Source organism: Eschrichtius robustus, chromosome 6, assembly GCF_028021215.1.
Source record: "Eschrichtius robustus isolate mEscRob2 chromosome 6, mEscRob2.pri, whole genome shotgun sequence".
NCBI classification, from domain to species: Eukaryota; Metazoa; Chordata; class Mammalia; order Artiodactyla; family Eschrichtiidae; genus Eschrichtius; species Eschrichtius robustus.
Window position 1 is genome coordinate 97,398,626 of NC_090829.1, and position 23,069 is coordinate 97,421,694.

The 23,069-nt window shown below is 40.4% G+C and overlaps 2 protein-coding genes across 3 annotated transcripts in view; one reads left to right on the plus strand and one right to left on the minus strand.

The window, feature by feature from the left end:
- The window catches only part of RPL24 (ribosomal protein L24), a 142,814-nt gene that overhangs the window by 25,313 nt on the left and 94,432 nt on the right, over positions 1–23,069 (plus strand). The gene's annotated exons all lie outside the window — the stretch shown is intronic.
- NXPE3 (neurexophilin and PC-esterase domain family member 3) overlaps positions 1–23,069 on the minus strand; it is a 54,216-nt gene that overhangs the window by 1,735 nt on the left and 29,412 nt on the right. The window contains exons 5-6 of one of the 2 annotated variants that reach the window (XM_068546828.1): positions 18,801–18,874; positions 2,814–3,020 (exon numbers count right to left, since the gene is read on the minus strand). In XM_068546828.1, the coding sequence (XP_068402929.1) occupies positions 2,814–3,020; positions 18,801–18,874 (281 nt within the window). The remainder of the gene's footprint in view (positions 1–2,813; positions 3,021–18,800; positions 18,875–23,069) is intronic. The other variant, XM_068546829.1, reaches the window with a different exon arrangement.

Genomic DNA, 23,069 nt, shown 5'->3' on the forward strand with positions numbered 1-23,069 from the left:
AAGAAACCTTCCTGTTTGCACTGACTGTTGAATATCTAAACATCGATTTGGCATTTACACATTACTGTTCTGACAGATCAATATTATTTCTTCCAGGTCAAGAACTATAACTTCTGCTTTTTTACAAACACATAATAGTAACCAAATACCTCTTTTTGAAATAAGCAAAAGAAAGAAGCAACCACGCTTCTTTTGACTTTCAATTTCACCCTATGGATGGAAAACCCTGTTTATGTCTTAGAAAACTTCTCTCTCTCTGTCATAACAAACACAGCAGCACAAGTTAGAATTCCCTTCTCTCCCTCTACTTTATCTAAGTTGTGTTTCCAAGTCCTGCTCTCTGAAGATCCCAGGAATCAATGATTATTCTCCCTTATTACTCCTCAAAAAGGCTGTACAATTCATCACTGAACATTCACCCCATGAGGAAAGAGGGTCTGTCTCATATCCCTAAATATTCCTATAAGTGCCTCACACAGACCAGATTAAGTAACCCTTGGCAGCCAAACTGAATTCACATTTCCTAAGCACCTATTCCGTGCCAGCACTATTGTGCTATAAGCCAACAATGCAGGACTTTGCTGGCGGTCCAATGGTTAAGACTCCACATTTCCACTGCAGGGGGCATGGGTTCCATCCCTGGTCAGGGAATTAAGATCCCTCATGGCACGGCCAAAAAGAAAAAAAATCAAATAAAAAAATAATAAAATAAATTAGAATAGTTTCCCAGCTTTAAAAAAAAAAAAAAAGCCAGCAATGCTCAGATGGGTAAGTCACAGTCCTTGCCTTCAAGGAGTTTACAGTCAATTCTGAAGAAGTAACATCAAACTATAATTGTCCCATATTATTTACTCTTAAGGGTTAAAGTCAAGGTTTCACTTTTTTCTCCATGAGTTCCCAGGCTCCTCTTCTAGATTCTCATACCTAATTCATTACTACTTAGCATGTGGCCCCACTTAAATTGAATAAAAGCTCAATTAACCATTCTTTCTTTTGATTAAGATCAAGCCCAACACAATGTTTTATCGGGTAAAGATCTGTCTGCAAAGGGTAGGGTGGAAAATGATCAAGACACGCAATGTGATCATTGCTATGAAAGGAAATACCAAGCTACGTCATTAGAACTTAAGAATCAAGCACCTGGGGCCTCCCTGGTGGCGCAGTGGTTAAGAATCCGCCTGCCAATGCAGGGGACACGGGTTCAAGCCCTGGTCCGGGAAGATCCCACATGCCGCGGAGCAACTAAACCTGTGCGCCACAACTACTGAGCCTGTGCTCTAGAGCCCGCAAGCACAACTACCGAGGCCCGTGTGCCACAACTACTGAAGCCTGCGTGCCTAGAGCCTGTGCTCTGCAACAAGAGAAGCCACCGCAATGAGAAGCCCGTACACCGCAATGAAGAGTAGCCCCCACTCACTGCAACTAGAGAAAGCCCGCACGCAGCCCAAAAATAAATAAATAAAATAAATCTAGTAAAAAAAAGAATCAAGCAACTACAGGCTCCTGGAGGGCCCTGCCTGGTCAGCACCAAACTGTGCCTAGCATCATGCCATACAAATGATTTCCCTTCTCCTGCTTTTTAACTTATGCTTTACCAACTAGAACTCTGGTATGTCTGTTTCAATAAAAAAGCAAGCAAATCAAAAATGGAATTAACTTTCTATTTTGGGGGGTCATATCTACTTCCTCCTTTCCTTCTAAAAGTTAAATGTGAAACTAAGTTGATGTAATAAATAAAAGAGAAAAAAGAAAAACATCACACACAACCACTCCCAACTGTGGGAATTTGCTTTATGAAAAGCCCTGTCCATAAACAGCCATAAAAAACAGTTCCCTCTGCTCGATGTTATGTGGCAGCCTGGATGGGAAGGGAGTTTGGGGGAGGATGGATACATGTATATGTATGGCAGAGTTGCTTTGCGGCGCACCTGAAACTATCACAACATTGTTAATCGGCTATACTCCAAAAATAAAAAGTTTAAAAAAAAAAATTAAAAACACACAAACAAACAAAAACACCCAGTTCCCACAGAACTATTCATCAGCTCTCTAAACTCTAAGCGGGGCCTTTAGTCCTGCTGCCCCGAATCCATCCCTCCTCACTCCATCCACACCACTTCCAGGAAGAGGAAAAGGCCCACTGTGAATAAGGGATGGATGGCCCTCCAATGAGTGGGGTTTTATTCCAAGTCTGGAGAGCTGCCCCAGAGCCCAGCAGGGAGACCAGGAAGCTAAGAAGACTGGGACTGACCAGAGTCTCCCTTGCTGGGAGGCAGCTCCACCTCAGAGTCACACCAATGGACGGCCCAAGGGGTGAGCAGGGACAGCTCTGCTGCATGGATGCATTAAAATGGGCGACAGTTTCGCTGCCTCCTTCCACTTAAATCTATGATAAACTTGGAATTGGACCAAACAGAACTAGAAGAGAAACAACTGGAAATGTTCACTTCTATCTCACAGCCCAGAATGCTAGAAGTGAAAGACACCTGTGAGGTGATGGTGTCCTGCTGCCTCAGCTCACACTTGGAGAAGTGAAGCCCTGAGAAGTACATGACTCGTCCAGGGTCACACAGCTCATGAGTGGTATGAAATTCAACAAGCAGCCAGTGCTTACATCGATGTGTCACAGCCCCACCATTGATCAGAAACTATCACTCATCTCTCCAAGGTTAGGACACCTCTTCAGTCCTACAGAGAAATAACTGCTTCCTCACCTGATGCCTTTCTTCAGGCACCGGACTGGGTCTGCTTATTTCAAAGCTGAATTTTGTATGTGTGGGAAAGAGTTATGAAACAAAAAGCAAAGTACCAACCTGGAACAAATGTAGTGAGGTATTCAAACCATTGCCTGATTGTCGAGTCACCAAATAAATACACCACTTTTCTCTGTAAGCATTCTGTAATGTTGTCAGGGTCATTAAACTTGCGCATCTTAAACTTTCTGGGCCTCCACTGATTTTTGTAATAATAGCCAGAAGGAAAAGTTGCTAAGCCTTGAGATAGTTCTAGGTTGTTGGTTTCTGAAAAAAAAAAAAAGATATTCTGAAATTCTCCTCCAACAAACCATACATAAAAAATGTTCCAAGAAACACAATTATGTCCCTATGTTTGTTAGCTTGCTGGCTACAGATAACATTTCCTGCCATCACATCTCAAAGAAATCCCAGACTTTCCCCCTCCTACAAAAAGTTCTCCTTTGCACAAAAATAGGAAGATCTGAAGTGGGTGTGAGGGTGTTTGTGGACACCCTCAAAGGGGAAAGGGGACGTTGATCATTCCCTCTGATTATGCATGTTTTTCTCAAAGCCAGAAATAAAGGCAGGCAAAAACCAAGGAAATGTGTAGATCTAAGCATTGTCCAGCATTATCCCAGAACAGGAGAAGAACTTCTCATCCAAATGCCTGTGAGGCAAGTAAAAATTTAAATTCATATTTTACATATGCATAATAATATTAGTCCACACTGTTCCTCAGCCCATTAAAAAGAAAAGTTTCAATCCATGGGTCCTACAACCAAATATTAACTCGGAAAACCACCACTGAATACAGAAAACAAACCAATGACACACATTCTAAAGATTTACTGCCTGTAACATAAAAGGTTCAGAAGTCTTTATGCACAATGAACAATATTAAAATTGCATCAGCAGCGTGTACTCATGGTTGTAGCCTAGCTACACATGGTAACACAAGTGCTGGGATACCTTTCACAGGGAAAGTCAACACCTTTCTGCCGTAACACCTCCCTCAGAAAAGCCACTGTGAAAATGGCACACTTTACATGCTTCAACAGGGATGCCTAATATTTCTTGCAGGTTTACTCTGCACCAGACACTGTTCTGAGCAATTAAATTTATTATCTCATGGGATGCTCACAATAACCCTTTAAGGTAGGTCCTATTATCCCTAACTTTCAAAACATTTAAGCAACTTGATCCAGAGTTAGTATGTAGCAAAGCCAGGATCTAATCCAAGCCGGTGAGCCCCCAAGCCCATGCACTTAACCACTGTGTTACATCGCCTCTCAAAAAGAGATGTTTATAGATATCTTTCTTTTTGGCTTTTTTCCTGAAAGAGTACATTTACTCATTTCTAACACTCATTATTCAAATCTGCAATCTTCAAAAAACCACCAATCATTTTATATCACTCCCTTACACACCCCAAAGTTGAAATCTTGATCATAATCCAGTAATTTTATAGTCTTACCTGTTAAATCACAATTTAAAATCCAAATGCTCAGAAATTTAAATTTAAATTTAAATATGACTCAGAAATTTAAATTTAAGTGAGTCTCCTATTTGTGACTATTTTCAGCTTCTTTGACTTCCTGATATTATCTCTATACCCAAAACTATTTTGGAAGGAGACCTTCAAGATGGCGGAGGAGTCAGATGTGGCAATCACCTCCCTCCCCACAAATACATCAGAAGTACATCTACATGTGGAACAACTCCTACAGAACACCTACTGGATGCTGGCAGAAGACCTCAGACTTCCCAAAAGGCAAGAAATTCCCCACATACCTGGGTAGGGCAAAAGAAAAAAGAAAAAACAGAGACAAAAGAATAGGGACGGGACCAGAGCCAGTGGGAGGGAGCTGTGAAGGAGGAAAAGTTTCCACACACTAGGAAGCCCCTTCGCGGGCGGAGACTGTGGGGGGCGGAGGGGGGAAGCTTCGGAGCCACGGAGGAGAGCGCAGCCACAGGGGTGCGGAGGGCAAAGCGGAGAGATTCCCGCACAGAGGACCGGTGCCGACCAGCACTCACCAGCCTGAGAGGCCTGTCTGCTCACCCGCCGGGGCGGGCGGGGACTGGGAGCTGAGGCTCGGGCTTCGGTCGGATCCCAGGGAGAGGACTGGGGTTGGCGGCGGGAACACAACCTGAAGGGGGCTAGTGCACCACAGGTAGCCGGGAGAGAGTCCGGGAAAAACTCTAGAACTGCCTAAGAGGCAAGAGACCATTGTTTGGGGTGCGCAAGGAGAGGGGATTCGGAGCACCGCCTAAACGAGCTCCAGAGACGGGTGCGAGCCACGGCTATCAGCGCGGGCCCCAGAGACGGGCATGAAACGCTAAGGCTGCTGCGGCAGCCACCAAGAAGCCTGTGTGCAAGCACAGGTCACTATCCACACCGCCCCTCCCGAGAGCCTGTGCAGCCCGCCACTGCCAGGGTCCCGTGATCCAGGGACAACTTCCCCGGGAGAACACATGGCGCCTCAGGCTGGTGCAACATCACGCTGGCCTCTGCCGCCGCAGGCTCGCCCCGCATCCGTACCCCTCCCTCCCCCCGGCCTGAGTGAGCCAGAGCCCCCGAATCAGCTGCTCCTTTAACCCCGTCCTGTCTGAGCAAAGAACAGACACCCTAAGGTGACCTACACGCAGAGGCAGGTCCAAATCCAAAACTGAACCCCAAGAGCTGTGCGAACAAAGAAGAGAAAGGGAAATCTCTCCCAGCAGCCTCAGGAGCAGCGGATTAAATCTCCACAATCAACCTGATGTACCCTGCATCTGTGGAATCCCTGAATAGACAACAAAGCATCCCAAACTGAGGAGGTGGACTTTGGGAGCAACTGTAGACTTGGGGTTTGCTTTCTGCATCTAATTTGTTTCTGGCTTTATGTTTATCTTAGTTTAGTGTTTAGAGATTACTATCATTGGTAGATTTGTTTATTGATTTGATTGCTCTCTTCCTCTTTTTTTTTTAATATATAGATTTTTTTTTTCCTTTTTCTCTTTTTGTGAGTGTGTATGTGTATGCTTCTGTGTGTGATTTTGCCTGTATAGCTTTGCTTTTACCACTTGTCCTACGGTTCTGTCTGTCCGTTTTTTTGTTGTTGTTTATTTTAGTATAATTTTTAGCGCTTCTCATCATTGGTGGATTTGTTTTTTGGTTTGGTTGCTCTCTTCTTTCTTTCTTTTTTTTCTTTTTTTTATTACTTTTTAATTTTTTTATTTTTAATAATTATTTTTTAATTTTTTATTTTAATTTTTTCTTTCTTTCTTTCTTTCTTTTTTTCTCCCTTTTCTTCTGAGCCATGTGGCTCACAGGTTCTCAGTGCTCCAGCCGGGTGTCAGGCCTGAGCCTCTGAGGTGGGAGAGCCGAGTTCAGGACATTGGTCCACCAGAGACCTCCTGGCCCCACGTAATATCAGTCAGTGAGAGCTCTCCCAGAGATCTCCATCTCAATGCTAAGACCCAGCTCCACTCAATGACAGCAAGCTACAGTGCTGGACACCCTATGCCAAACAACTAGCAAGACAGGAACACAACCCCACCCATTAGCAGAGAGGCTGCCTAAAATCATAATAAGGTCACAGACACCCCAAAACACACCACCGGACACAGTCCTGCCTATAAGAAAGACAAGATCCAGCTTCAACCACCAGAACATAGGCACTAGTCCCCTCCACCAGGAAGCCTACACAATGCACTGAACCAATCTTACCCACTGCGGGCAGACACCAAAAACAACGGGAACTACGAACTTGCAGCCTGCAAAAAGGAGACCCCAAACAGAGTAAGTTAGGCAAAATGAGAAGACAGACAAACACACAGCAGATGAAGGAGCAAGGTAAAAACCCACCAGACCAAACAAACGAAGAGGAAATACTCAGTCTACCTGAAAAAGAATTGAGAGTAATGACAGTAAAGTTGATCCAAAATCTTGGAAATAGAATGGAGAAAATACAAGAAACGTTTAACAAGGACCTAGAAGAACTAAAGAGCAAACAAACAATGATGAACAACACAATAAATGAAATTAAAAATCCTCTAGAAGGAATCAATAGCAGAATAACTGAGACAGGAGAATGGATAAGTGACCTGGAAGATAAAATAGTGGAAATAACTACTGCACAGCAGAATAAAGAAAAAAGAATGAAAAGAATTGAGGACAGTCTTAGAGACCTCTGGGACAACAGTAAACGCACCAACATTCGAAATATAGGGGTCCCAGAAGAAGAAGAGAAAAACAAAGGGACTGAGAAAATATTTAAAGAGATTATAGTTAAAAACTTCCCTAATATGGGAAAGGAAATAGTCGATCAAGTCCAGGAAGCACAGAGAGTCCCATACAGGATAAATCCAAGGAGAAACATGCCAAGACACATGTTAATCAAACTATCAAAAATTAAATACAAAGAAACAATATTAAAAGCAGCAAGGGAAAAACAACAAATAACATACAAGGGAATCCCCATAAGGTTAACAGCTGATCTTTCAGCAGAAACTCTGCAAGGCAGAAGGGAGTGGCAGGACATACTTAAAGTGATATAAGGGGAAAACCTACATCCAAGACTACTCTACCCAGCAAGGATCTCATTCAGATTCGACAGAGAAATTAAAACCTTTACAGACAAGCAAAAGCTAAGAAAATTCAGCACCACCAAACCAGCTTTACAACAAATGCTAAAGGAACTTCTCTAGGCAGGAAACACAAGTCAAGGAAAAGACCTACAAAAACAAACCCAAAACAGTTAAGACAATGGTAATAGAAACATATATATCGATAATTACCTTAAATGTAAATGGATTAAATGCTCCAACCAAAACACATAGACTGGCTGAATGGATACAGAAACAAGACCCGTATATATGCTGTCTACAAGAGACCCACTTCAGACCTAGGGACACATACAGAATGAAAGTGAGGGGATGGAAAAAGATATTCCATGTCAATGGAAATAAAAAAAAAGTTGGAGTAGCAATTCTCATATCAGACAAAATAGACTTTAAAATAAAGACTATTACAAGAGACAAAGAAGGACGCTACATAATGATCAAGGGGTCAAACCAAGGAGAAGATATAACAATTGTAAATATGTATGCACCCAACATAGGAGCACCTCAATACATAAGGCAAATGCTAACAGCCATAAAAGAGGAAATCGACAGTAACACAATCATAGTAGTGGAGTTTAACACTCCACTTTCACCAATGGAGAGATCATCCAAAATGAAAATAAATAAGGAAACACAAGCTTTAAATGATACATTAAACAAGATGGACTTAATTGATATTTATAGGACATTCCATCCAAAAACAACAGAATACACATTCTTCTCAAGTGCTAATGGAACATTCTCCAGGACAGATCCTATCTTGGCTCACAAATCAAGCCTTGGTAAATTTAAGAAAATTGAAATTGTACCAAGTATCTTTTCTGACCACAACGCTATCAGACTACCTATTAATTACAGGAAAAAATCTGTAAAAAATACAAACACATGGAGGCTAAACAGTACACAACTTAATAACCAAGAGATCACTGAAGAAATCAAAGAGGAAATCAAAAACTACCTAGAAACAAATGACTATGAAAACACGATGACCCAAAACCTATGGGATGCAGCAAAAGCAGTTCTAAGAAGGAAGTTTATAGCAATACAATCCTACCTCAAGAAACAAGAAACATCTCAAATAAACAACCTAACCTTACACGTAAAGCAATTAGAGAAAGCAGAACAAAAAAAAACCCCAAAGTTAGCAGAAGGAAAGAAATCTTAAAGATCAGATCAGAAAAAAATGAAAAAGAAATGAAGGAAAGAATATCAAAGATCAGTAAAACTAAAAGCTGGTTCTTTGAGAAGACAAACAAAATTAATAAACCATTAGCCAGACTCATCAAGAAAAAAAGGGAGGGGCTTCCCTGGTGGCGCAGTGGTTGAGAATCTGCCTGCCAATGCAGGGGACACGGGTTCGAGCCCTAGTCTGGGAAGATCCCACATGCCGCGGAGCAACTAAGCCCGTGAGCCACAACTACTGAGCCTGCGCGTCTGGAGCCTGTGCTCCGCAACAAGAGAGGCCGTGACAGTGAGAGGCCCGCGCACCGCGATGAAGAGTGGCCCCCGATCGCCGCAACTGGAGAAAGCCCTCACACAGAAACGAAGACCCAACACAGCCAAAAATAAATAAATAAATAAATAAATTTAAAAAAAGAAAGAAAAAAAGGGAGAAGACTCAAATCAACAGAATTAGGAATGAAAAAGGAGAAGTAACAACTGACACTGCAGAAATACAAAGAATCATGAGAGATTACTACAAGCAACTATATGCCAATAAAATGGACAACCTGGAAGAAATGCACAAATTCTTAAAAAAGCACAACCTTCCGAGACTGAACCAGGAAGAAATAGAAAATATAAACAGACCAATCACAAGCACTGAAATTGAGACTGTGATTAAAATCTTCCAACAAACAAAAGCCCAGGACGAGATGGCTACACAGGCGAATTCTATCAAACATTTAGAGAAGAGCTAACACCTATCCTTCTCAAACTCTTCCAAAATATAGCAGAGGGAGGAACACTCCCAAACTCATTCTATGAGGCCACGATCACCCTGATACCAAAACCAAACAAAGATGTCACAAAAAAGAAAACTACAGGCCAATATCACTGATGAACATAGATGCAAAAATCCTCAACAAAATACTCGCAAACAGAACCCAACAGCACATTAAAAGGATCACACACCATGACTAAGTGGGGTTTATCCCAGGAATGAAAGGATTCTTCAATATACGCAAATCAGTCAATGTGATAGGGACTTCCCTGGTGGCCCACTGGTTAAGAATCTGCCTGCCAATGCAGGGGACACAGGTTCGAGCCTTGGTCCGGGAAGATCCCACATGCCACGGAGCAACTAAGCCTGTGCATCACAACTACTGAGCCTGCACTCTAGAGCCCATGAGCCACAACTACTGAGCCTGCATGCCACAACTACTGAAGCCCACGCACCTAGAGCCCATGCTCCGCAACAAGAGAAGCCACCGCAATGAGAAGCCCGCACACCACAACAAAGAGTAGCCCCCGCTCACCCCAACTAGAGAAAGCCCATGCCCAGCAACAAAAACCCAACACAGCCAAAATCAATCAATCAACCAATCAATCAATGTGATAAACCATATTAACAAATTGAAGGAGAAAAACCATATGATCATCTCAATAGATGCAGAAAAAGCTTTGGACAAAATTCAGCACCCATTTACGATAAAAACCCTCCAGAAAGTAGGCATAGAGGGAACTTACCTCAACATAATAAAGGCCATATATGACGAACCCACAGCTAACATCATTCTCAATAGTGAAAAACTGAAATCATTTCCTCTAAGATCAGGAACAAGACAAGGTTGTCCACTCTCACCACTACTATTCAACATAGTTTTGGAAGTTTTAGCCACAGCAATCATAGAAGAAAAAGAAATAAAAGGAATCCAAATTGGAAAAGAAGAAGTAAGAAGTAAAGCTGTCCCTATTTGCAGATGACATGATAGTATTCATAGAGAATCCTAATGATGGTACCAGAAAAAGACTAGAGCTAATAAATGAATTTGGTAAAGTAGCAGGATACAAAATTAAAGCACAGAAATCTCTTGCATTCCTATATACTAAGGATGAAAAATCTGAAAGAGAAATTAAGGAAACATTCCCATTTACCATTGCAACGAAAAGAATAAAATACCTAGGAATAAACCTACCTAAGGAGACAAAAGACCTGTATGCAGAAAACTACAAGACACTGATGAAAGAAATTAAAGATGATACAAATAGATGGAGAGATATACCATGTTCTTGGACTGCAAGAATCAACATTGTGAAAATGACTCTACTACCCAAAGCAATCTACAGATTCAATGCAATCCCTATCAAACTACCACTGGTATTTTCCACAGAACTAGAAAAAAAATTTCACAATTTGTATGGAAACACAAAAGACCCCGAATAGCCAAAGCAATCTTGAGAAAGAAAAATGGAGCTGGAGGAATCAGGCTCCCAGACTTCAGACTGTACTACAAAGCTACAGTAATCAAGACAGTTTGGTACTGGCACAAAAACAGAGACATAGATCAACGGAACAGGATAGAAAGTCCAGAGATAAACCCACGCACATATGGTCACCTTATCTTTGATAAAGGAGGCAAGCATATACAGTGGAGAAAAGACAGCCTCTTCAATAAGTGGTGCTGGGAAAACTGGACAGCTACATGTAAAAGAATGAAATTAGAACACTCCCTAACACCATACACAAAAATAAACTCAAAATGGATTAAAGACCTAAATGTAAGGCCAGACACTATAAAACTCTTAGAGGAAAACATAGGCAGAGCACTCTATGACATAAATCACAGCAGGATCCTTTTTGACCCACCTCCTAGAGAAATGGAAATAAAAACAAAAATAAACAAATGGGACCTAATGAAACTTAAAAGCTTTTGCACAGCAAAGGAAACTATAAAGAAGACGAAAAGACAACCCTCTGAATGGGAGAAAATATTTGCAAATGAAACAACTGACAAAGGATTAATCTCTAAAATATATAAACAGCTCATGCAGCTCAAATATTAAAAAAACAAAAAACCCAATCAAAAAATTGTCAGAAGACCTAAATAGACATTTTTCCAAAAAAGATATACAGATTGCCAACAAACACATGAAAGAATGCTCAACATCACTAATCATTAGAGAAATGCAAATCAAAACTGCAAGGAGGTATCACCTCACACCAGTCAGAAGGGCCATCGTCAAAAAATCTACAAACAATAAATGCTGAAGAGGGTGTGGAGAAAAGGGAACCCTCTTGCACTGTTGGTGGTAATGTAAATTGATACAGCCACTATGGAGAACAGTATGGAGGTTCCTTAAAAAGCTAAAAATTGAACTACCATATGACCCAGCAATCCCACTACTGGGCATATACCCTGAGAAAACTATAATTCAAAAAGAGTCATGTACCACAAGGTTTATTGCAGCTCTATTTACAATAGCCAGGACATGGAAGCAACTTAAGTGTCCATCAACAGATGAATGGATAAAGAAGATGTGGCACATACATACAATGGAATATTACTCAGCCATATAAAGAAACAAAATTGAGTTACTTGTAGTGAGGTGGATGGACCTAGAGTCTGTCATACAGAGTGAAGTAAGTCAGAAAGAGAAAAACAAATACTGTATGCTAACACATATATATGGATTCTAAAAATAAAAATAAAAATAATGGTTCTGAAGAACCTAGGGGCCGGACAGGAATAAAGACACAGACGCAGAGAATGGACTTGCAGACATGGGAAGGGGGAAGAGTAAGCTGAGACAAAGTGAGAGAGTGGTATGGACATATGTACACTACCAAATGTAAAATAGATAGCTATTGGGAAGCAGCCGCATAGCACAGGGAGATCAGCTTGGTGTGTTGTGTCCACCTAGAGTGGTGGGATAGGGAGGGTGGGAGGGAGATGCAAGAGGGAGGAGATATGGGGATATATGTATATGTATAGCTGATTCACTTTGTTATAAAGAAGAAACTAACACACCGTTGTAAAGCAATTATACTCCAATAAAGATGTTAAAAAAAAAAAAAAAGAAAAAAAATTATTTTGGTTTTATTCCCTTCAAAGAAGATGCCCTATTTGACAGTGCACACTTAATCTTTTTTCTTAGGTATCTGCTAATGCTTTGCAGGTTCAGGGTCTAAACTGAAAAGTAAACAGAATTTTAAATGCTCTTTTGGCCAATGTGATTATCAAAGAAAAATGGGGGTTAGGGTAAACACTTGTTTGGTTTATTCAAAAGCAATTTCTCAACATGCTACCACGTGTGGCTTTACCATGTCACCACACCTTGCCCAAAGCTCCTCACTGTATCATCACATCAAGGCTGCACAGTCCAGAGAGCTCCTGAGCAGACACCTGGGGCCCAAAGAAAACATTTACTGGAATGGGAATTAAAAGTGATTTTGAAGTCACAATAAGGGTCATAAAGAAACGGGTATATCACACAGGAAACAATTACCATTTCCATTCAAATGTTAATTACACTTACTATGAGAGTTAAGTCAAGCAAAGCAAATCAATTAGTGAACCTGACATTAATTCTTTAAACATTCAGCGCTAGATAACGGAACATATTTTTAAAGTGAAATGTGTTTACCTACATTGCCCTCTTATGGTCAACTGGGACAAAAACATTTCCTGACTAATATGATTTCAAGCAGTCTGAAGTTGTTTAAAAAGTCAGTGTTGCTTGGAGCTCAGAATGCATTTTCACATAAGATACCTGAGATATGAAAGCCCCTTAAATCAATAATATAACTCTTAATGTACTGTACAAGTGGAATGAAAATAATTAAAAAAACAAACATGAGGTATTACTCAATTTTATGGTTGTCTTGAACATTGACAGTGAAGGAAGTTTACAGGGAGGCGATTGTAAGAGCAGATATAAAGATCTTTATGCAAAATCAGGAGGGACAGTTTTGATTATTTGCAAGTAAGGTCCCTGCTTCTCTAAAATGTCCTGGCTTCTCTTTAAAAGCCCACAGCTTACATTTTCCTCCAAAGGGCATCATCCCGTGTCATTCATTAGCCATAATAAGGGCTATTTGGACCACAAATGGGACAAAATGAGAGAGAAAAAGGCAGAGATAAATTTTCCTAAATGATCTAGAAAGAGCTGGATGAGAGGGATACTGTGTGAATTAAGGGTGGGAGGTGTGCGCGCATGTGTGAACACAGGTCCCTTAATTTTCTGGCATGGAGTTAGAAGTAAGAAGAGTAAAAGGCTGGCCAAAGGACGAACATGGTTCATGAGGGGAAGGAAAGACACGTCAGAGAAGAAATGGAGGCAAACAATTCCCTGACCGGGGAACATGGGCACAGGAGTGCCCGGGGACTACCTCGGGGAGGTAAGGAGTGAGGACAGCCTGCCAAGCTCTGGGCATGCCCCGTCCAGTGCTGGGAACGTGAAGAGGTCCAAGCTACCCAGCCACCATACTGGTTTGAGTTTCCCCCCACAAAACCTTGGGAAATTGATTTTTTTCCGTTCTATTTTAGTCCCCTAAAAGCTAAGCATTTTACAAAGGAAAGATGAAAATGCTATGTACGGTAGAAATACCTGTAGATTCAGAGAATGTTGAAAGGGACCTCAGAGAATAGCTAGTCCAAATACCTTTTAGAGGTGAAGAAAGCAAGTCAGAGTGACTTGCCAAAGTTTCTCAGAGAGTTGAGGAGACAGGAGGTAGCAGAGATCGGACCATTTACAGAGACCTACATTTATTATTTAAATGGCTGTGGGGTTCCTTTCCCCAAATGATATCAGTTTGCTGGATGTTATGTGTAGGATGTGAGTCCTTGATTTCCTAAGTTAACTGGACCTGGACCTTGGTTTCATTATCTATAAAAGGGACAAACTACTAGTTATTCTGAAGGGCTGTTGTGAAAGTTCGATACTGTAATAGTGTGAAAGTGCAGTTGTCACAATAAGGGGCCATACTAGAACACTGGAAATGTTCTATACGCTGTAAACATTCTATATCTTGATCTGGGTGGCAGTTAATTAGTTTTCTATTGCTGTGTAACAAATCACCACAAACTTGACGGCTTAAAAACAAGGGGCATTTATTTTCCCACAGTTCTGCATGTCAGGAATCTAGGGCCTGGTATGGCTAGGTTCTCTGCTCAGGATCTCACAGGTGGAAATCAGGATGTTAGCAGGGCTGTGTTCCTTTCTGAAGGCTCTGGAGAAAAATCTGCTTCCAAGTTTGTTCAAGTTGTTGGCCAAATTCAGTTCCTTGTGGTTATAAGATTGAGTTTCTCATTTCCTTGCTGGTCGTCAGCCAGGGAATGCCCTTCAGCTCCTAGAAGCTGCCTACATTCCCTGCCCCATGGCCACCTTCATCTTTAAAGCCAGCAATGAAGAATCTCCCTCACATGGAATCCTTCTCACACTTTCAATCTCTTTCTTCTGGAAGAACCTGGTCCCTGTTAAGGACTTATCTGGTTAGGTCAGATCCACCCAGGAAAATCTCTCTTTTTTTAAAGTCAACTTTGTCATATAATTGAAGGGAAGGGTTTATATAAGGGCATGAATCACTGGGAGTCATCTTAGAATTCACCCTACAAAGATATGTACACATGTAAAACTCCATCGTACTGTATGCTTATGATCTGTGTGCTCTATTGCATATAAGATAAATTTCAATAAACAGAGAAAACAGTAAAAAGCTATAAAGATGTTGATATTTATTCTATTGCTATTAAATCTAGTCCTATCCTAAACTTTCAGTAAACTCCCCCAAAAATATGAGCTCTAGTTTAGTTTCTGATGAGGTTAGAAGCCATCAAGGTCCCAAACCATTAGGCTATAATGGTCTGAGGACCACAGTGCAGATGCTTATAAAAGTTCAGTAGGAATTCTGACACTGGAAAAGCCTGTCAGAAACCAGATGCTTGCCCTTGATAAGATAGTCTAGTCTAATTGAAAGCTGTGTTTCTTTGCTTTTGACTGGAATTATGCATGCACGGGGGTAGCACTGGCAATCTCAAGCAGTCAACCAGACTCTAAATATGCACCTGAGAAGAGTTTTACCTTGTACGAAAATCAATTAACTAATATATAAATTATGAAATGTCATAGGGAAAACAAAACCTTCAAAATATAGGATTCATAAGTGAAATAATATAAGTGTAAATATTATGAACACTTCCAAGGCCTGGGCAAAGAAAATATAAGATGGACCTGAAATATCCTGTGGTACCGTAAAGTAAGGAAGTGCTCAAAAAAAATAAGTTAATTAATTAAAAGAATGAGAGTATGTCAAAAGGGCACAGAAGCCAAACTAAAAAAGTTCTCAACTACCAAAAGTGGAACAATTTGAATAACTGAATTGGATTATAATCCAAAGAATGAAATAGTCAGGAGTCTATACTGATAAAATTAAATTAACGGTGAAGAAGGGACAACTCTTCCTTACAGAAAAATTTCAATTAATAAATGTCTTAAAAATGAGAGATACAGCAAGTCACCATTAGAACACCACAGAAATAACTGCTGCAGGGAAGATCGAATGATGAATGCTAAAATTAGTAGATGAAAGTTTAAGCAGAAACAGAATGTTTACATAGTCTCTGTATTAGTTTCCTGTAGCTGCTATAACAAATTACCACAAATTTAGTGGCTTAAAACACAACTTTATTCTCTTACAGTTCTGAGGCCAGGAGTCCAAAATCAGTATCGCTGGGCCAACACCAAGGTGTTAGCAGAGTCACGCTCTCTCTGGAGGAGCTAGGGAAGAATTTGTTCCCTTGCCTTTTCTAGAGCTATATTCTTTGGCTCATGGCCCCCTTCTCCATTTCTAAAGCCAATGTCATGGCATCTTCAAATCTCTCTCTGCTTCCATCTTCACATGGCTTTCTGTCTTCTGTATGAAATCTCCCTCTGCCTCCCTCCTAAAAGGACACTTGTGATTGCATTTAGTGCCCACTCAGATAATCCAGATAATCTCCCCCCAGCTCAAAACTCTTAACTTAATCACATTTGTAAAGTTTCTTTTGCCATATAAGGTAACATTCACCAATTCAAGGGATTAGGATCTGGATATCTTTAGGGGCCATTATTCAGCCTACCACAGTCTTAAAGTACCTCCCCAGAATATTGAGTAAATACAAAGATAAAAATAATTAGTTTAGGGAATTCCCTGGCAGTCCAGTGGTTAGGACTCCATGCTTTCACTGCCAAGGGCCAGGGTTCGATCCCTCATCAAAGAAAGAAAGAAAAATAATTAGTTTGCAGTGGAAAACCGGGGTAGACACCACTTTAACCAAGTGATCAAGGTTAACATTGTTAGCAATACGTATCGACATCATGTATCCCCTCAAAAGGATACAACATCATTTCTGTCCTATTCTTTCCAAAAATGCATAACCTCATTCCAATTAAAAGAAAACACTAGACAAACCCAAGTTTAGAGAGATTTTAAAAACCATCTGACCAATGCTCTTCAAAAGTGTCAAAGTCATGGAAGACAATAAGAGCCTGAGGATCTGTCACAGAGGGAAGACTAAGGAAACATGCAACTAAATGCAATGTGAGATCGGCACTGGATTCTGGAACAAAAAAGGACATTAGTGGAAAAACTGATGAAATCCAAATAAACTCTATAGTTTAGTTAATAACATTATATGGATGTTAAATTCTTGGTTCTGATAAGTGTTCTGTGATTTCTTAAGAAGTTAGCATAAGGGGGGACTTCCCTGGTGGTCCAGCGGTTAAGACTCCACACTCCCAGTGCAGGGGGCCTGGGTTCGATCCCTGGTCAGGAACTAAGATCCCACATACCGCAACTAGAGAGCCCGCATGCCACAATGAAGACTCTGCACAGCCAATCAATCAATCAATTAATCAGAAATTAGCATAAGGGAAACTTGGTGAAGGCTATATGGGAACTTTGTACTATTTCCACAACTCTTCCTTAAGTCTAAAATTATCTGAAAACAAAAGATTTTAAAAAGAGGACAAAGGGAATGAAGGAATTAAGAGAGGAAGGCAGGGAGGGAGGGAAGAAGGAAGGAATTAAAGAAGAATGTGAGCCCTTCGTTTAGGATCTTTGAGTGCCCCCTGCTGGTCACTAAGGTGAATTTAGGTGAAGTTCCCCCAAGCCGGACTTCGTTGATTTATAAAGTAATTGTCCTTCTCTTTTCTTTCAAATTATTTACCTGCTCCGAGTCAGTTTTATCAAAGCCAGGCTACCCTGCTCCTACCGATTCATGGTTTCTTTCTTCCTCTAAAAATCCATCAAAAGCCCCACTAGTTACTGAATCTTTCTTCTCTCTAAACAGAATAGTACATCACAAACCCACAACCACTTCCTGGCTGAATCCAAAGACCTGTCAGGTGCAAGTAAACCATCCAAAGCTCCTCCCACTGACCATCCCACTGGACAGCCAGGGACATCACAAGGTGGGTGAGCCAGACAACCAGGGCTGTGGAAGAGGGGGATAGATTTGGTAGTGGGACGGGGCCTCCGGAGGTGTCAGATGTGAGCATATGAGGTGTTCAGCACTACTGGGTGATCCCATGTTTACTGATATCTCAGCTGTGGGGTTGAGGGCCAGGCAGATAAAAGGTAAGCAATTTCTATTAACGATGTTTCGCATATGTACCCTCTAAAATTAGTAACTCACTGGGTTCAAGTAAATCAAATACAGCTCTTTCCTAGGAAAAGATTGGGATTTCTTGTGGCACGTGACAGTGAACACCAGAGATACAGACTGACAGTGTCCTGCCTGCATCTGGGCCTCAAATTTTATTTAGCCCACACGATAGTTTTACAGTTTTTAACTGGATGCCGTGTTTTGAGATCTGGAGATATTAACATTCAAAAATTGACTTTTGGGTTTTCATGAAAAAAATCTATAGATCTGGCTGTGCTGGGTCTACATTTTTGCATAGCAACAATGTGTAGGAACTGAGAGGCTGCTCCCTTTAGATGGCCCTTGCTCTGCAGTTCCTTCCCCACCATTTACACAAGGCATGCATATGGTCAATACCCACACTGGTGGGTTCATATGTGTTATATACCTCATCCCTGTGGCGTTGGTGTTTGCACTATCTGCTCTGTAGGATACTACATACATGCTTTCAACAGCTAAAAGGACCTCGTCTGCCATCTGCACCTGATATTGGCCAAAAGGCCAAGGAGTGATCACCTTCCATCTGCATAAGCTCCTTAATAATGTTCATCCTTTCTTTCTACAAGTCACTATAGCTCACTATACCTATTCTGCAAAAACAAAACACATACATTTACTCTTCTAAATTTCATTCTTTTACTCTTAATAATATCCTATACCAATGGATCAGAATCACCTGGAACGTTTGTTAAAACACAGTTAAAACTGTGCCCAGCAGTAACCAGGGCATATTAAAAAGGAAAAAAAAAAAGGGCTTTGTAACATCAGTGTAACTACAGAGCCTCAACACACTTAGCAGGAAAAACAACAAATCATCAAGCTCATTCCTTTTTACCTTTTATACTCCTGGGAATCACAGTCACCCAATCAGGTCCACTGGAGTTGATTGGCATTTTGATATTGACACCACTTGAAAGAGGAATAAAAAGAGTACAAGCTTAGGATTCAGGAACATTTATTTTCTAGTATGTATCTTTATTTGCAAATTTTTAAATGGACAGGATTTCACAAAGCTTTACTAAGATGAAATATTCTTATAAATGTTAATCAATAAAATTGATAATTAATAAACTAGGTATATTATAATAAGCAGGTTATATGGATACATAAACTGAATAAGAATTAAACAAGTTTTTAATTTTTCACTGCTTCGCCCTTAGAGTGCAAACTCCAAAATGACAAATTCTGTTTGAATTACTTACTTCCCTTGGACTCAGAGAACGGCTCACACTGATGAGAATGTCTATTTTGTCACTACTTAGTTTTCAGGCTGCAAGACTACGGAGCATTAAGTCATATGTCAGATTTCTTAGGCCTTGCCCAGAGCTGAGATGAGTCCTACCTGGGGACATGTGTCCCCAGATACGTGCTCATGCATGTACTCTGTTCATCATTACTATGGCTCCGTAGTGTCTGTTCCCCTTAATAAAACATGTACTCCTCAAAGACATGGATTATGTCCCATTCATCTTTCATCTTCAGTACTTAGCACAGGCCCTGGACTAGAGTCCATGCTCAGAAAATATCTGATAGAGGGCTGTTTGAGAAGGAGGGGACAGTGGAGTCCAGGAGAAGTATACTGAAAACATGGTGTAACTATTCCAGAAACTGGGTCATAATACGTAGGCCTCTTGCACTTAGACCAAAAACAAACAAAAAAATAAAATGCTAACTTTCCAAGCTCGATATGGGAACTTGCAGTCATGATATTTCATTTCATCAAAAATCAATTCAAAACAGATTTGTTCTTAAATAATTCTTAAGCTTCTACTATGTGCCAGGCACTATCCTAGCTGCTAGGGATATAACAGTAAACAAAGCACACAGCATCGGGAATTCCCTGGAGGTCCAGTGGTTAGGACTCTACGCTTTCACTGCCGAGGGCCCAGGTTCGATCCCTGGTTGGGGAACTAAGATCCCACAAGCCAAGTGGCGCAGCCAAACAAAAAAAAACCCAGCATCTCCTCCTTCATGGCACTGACATTCTAATGAATGAGGGAGACAGACAACAAGGAAGGAAGGAATTATAGGGGGCTATGCTAGAGAATAACAGCATTTCATGGATTATAAAAGTGACAATTAATATACATGACTTTAAGAGAGCACATATAAACTACTTTCATTAGTTTAAAGTTTTAAGGTAAGGAAAAGAAGAAACCTTCACCACTGTAATTTTCTTGTAAAAATGTTTACTCTCAATCTAATCATGCAGAAACAATAAAGCAGCAAATCCAAATTAGGCAACATTCTACAAAAACAGCAACATCAAAATTGTCAATGTCATAAAAACCAAAACAAGTTAGAGAACTCTTCTGGACTAAAAGATTAAAGAGACAACTAAACAGATTGTGTGTGATCAGAGATTCAGTTAAAATAAAAGAGATAGCAATAAAGGATATTATTGGGACAACTGGATAAACTTGAATATAGACTGCATATTAAATAACAATGTTGTGTCAATGATAAAAGGCCCATGTGTGATCACTGTGTCATGGTTATATGTTGGAGAAAGTCCTAGGAGATGCATACGCCTGGGGTGCAGTGCCATGATGCCTGCACCTTACTCTCAAATGGTCTGAGGGGAAAGAATTATACACAAATACACACGTATAAACACATAGAAAGAGAGAAAGCAAATGCGGCAAAACATAACAATGGTGAGTCTAAGTTAAAGATATGAAAAACTGATGAACTCATAAAAGTGCTAACAAAAGATCAAGATGAAAAAAAAAATTAATTACATGGGACTGAGTGAACTGATGAGGATGAGTATAATTTTTGTGACTTTCTGTCTGAATTAAAAAAAAAAAAAATCCCACAAGGACTCAGAGGCAAAGAATATACAAATCAATTTTCACTGCAAAGTAAAGGAGCTGTTACAGTGGAGGATTACTGGACTGAATGTCAATATTATGACATAGTATGAGTGTGTTTCATGTTTGGTAATTGCAATCATTGTTGCTTTTGTTGTGGTCATCCATGTACAATGCTTGGTGTCAGTCTATTTATCTCTTGTAAAAATAAAATACAGTGTGTGTGTGTGAAAAAAAAAAAAAAAAAAGAACCAATCTCCAAGATCCCTCAATAATTCAAAAAAAAAAAAAAGATATATGGGTGCTCACTCTTGTTATTCCTGCAGGGTTTCTACAGATCTGAACTTTTTTAATACAAAGTTAGAAAGAAAAAAAAAGTATAAATCATGCTAAAATAAAAGGGAAGCTTTTAATATGATAAGCTCATTCTTTCAAAAGACATTCTCTTATTATCAGAATCTTTTAAGCAAAGTACTATGGTTCTTTCTAAAACCAACACTTTTTTTTTTTTCCTTGAGAGATTAGATCACCTTAATTGTCCAACTGTCATTTGGGAACCAAAGACCAAGGCTAAGCTTCTTAATCCTTTTCTGAATTAAGCAACATTACCAGCCACCAAGGAAGGAGGTAAAAATGAGCGTAGCTTAACATAATCAGGCCATGAGCTCAAAATACTACACTCAAAGATCCCTCAAGGGGCTTCCCTGGTGGCGCAGTGGTTGAGCATCTGCCTGCCAATGCAGGGGACACGGGTTCGGGCCCTGGTCTGGGAAGATCCCACATGCCGCGGAGCAACTGGGCCCGTGAGCCACAACTACTGAGCCTGCGCGTCTGGAGCCTGTGCTCCGCAACAAAAGAGGCCGCGATAGTGAGAGGCCCGCGCACCGCGATGAAGAGTAGCCCCCGCTTGCCGCAGCTAGAGAAAGCCCTCGTACAGAAACGAAGACCCAACACAGCCAAAAATAAATAAATAATTAAAAAAAAAAAAAGATCCCTCAAATGATCAATTTCAATCTTTCTCTTTTTCTTTTCAGTTAGCCTAATGCAAAATTTCAGATTTTTAACAGAGTAAACAATGCAAAAAAAAATCTGTATCAGGACTCTGTCAAATGTTTGGTTTCCAAAAACTTATGCCACCTCAAACGCTTTCCCGGAAAACCTCCAGGTAAGTAGAATCTTTTTTAATGATTTTACTACAAAGTATCATCAGCCAGCCTCATCCAGGATATGCAAGTAAAGGCAGGGGCAGACATTATTTTATCCTTCTGGATTCACAGGTGTTCTTTGATTTTAATGGTAGGATTTAGTGTTAGGAACATTTTAAATTTTACACTAACTTAATTCTCTAAACTTTTTCCCACTTTTTTCCACGTGGAATTTCAGTAAATTACATGCTATGCTTCCTCCTCTTTGCTAAGCCACTAAGTAGACTGACAACACAACTCTAAAAGGGAGTAAGACTTTAAAAAATGGTCCACATCAAAAAAAATCTTAAAAAAAAAAAGTTATTTAAAATAAAATAAAATAAAAGGGGGTAACTGAACAGTCTTCATACATAGGCAAAAAGTACACGAAATAAAATCATCTGTTCATAGTCATTGATAAATAATGTGTCTAAGATCTGAATCCAAGAATAAAACTAAAGTCCTTTTACACTGAGCCACAAAAAACTAGGCAGTCCCCTCGAGAACAGTACAGTGAATACAATGGGAGTAGTGCTCCCTCTGCTGGCCTTCTAAAAGCATGGCATCAAATATGTACTTGAAACTTATGACCAAAAGCTGACTCAGGAAGTAAAAAATCAGAGTTTCATTTTAGGAGCTCCTACAGACCACATATCTTATGGTAGGAACTTTTCCCCCACCAAGTAATGAGTGGACATAAAACATTAAAAGTTTTAGAGTGCCCAGATACACTCAACAAAGATCCCTCTCTACAAGGGAATTATTTTTTTTTATAAATTTATTTATTTTTAATTTTTATTTTATTTTTGGCTGCGTCAGATCTTTGTTGCTGCGTGCGGGCTTTCCCTAGTTGCCGCGAGCGGGGGCTACTCTTCGTTGCAGTGCGTGGGCTTCTCTTTGTGGTGGCTTCTCTTGTTGTGGAGCATGGGCTCTAGAGCACAGGCTCAGCAGTTGTGGCACACAGGCTTAGTTGCTCCGCAGCATGTGGGATCTTCCCGGACCAGGGCTCGAACCCATGTCCCTTGCATTGGCAGGCGGATTCTTAACCACTACGCCACCAGGGAAGCCCAGGGGAATATTTTAAAAGTATAGATTTCATTTTAAAAT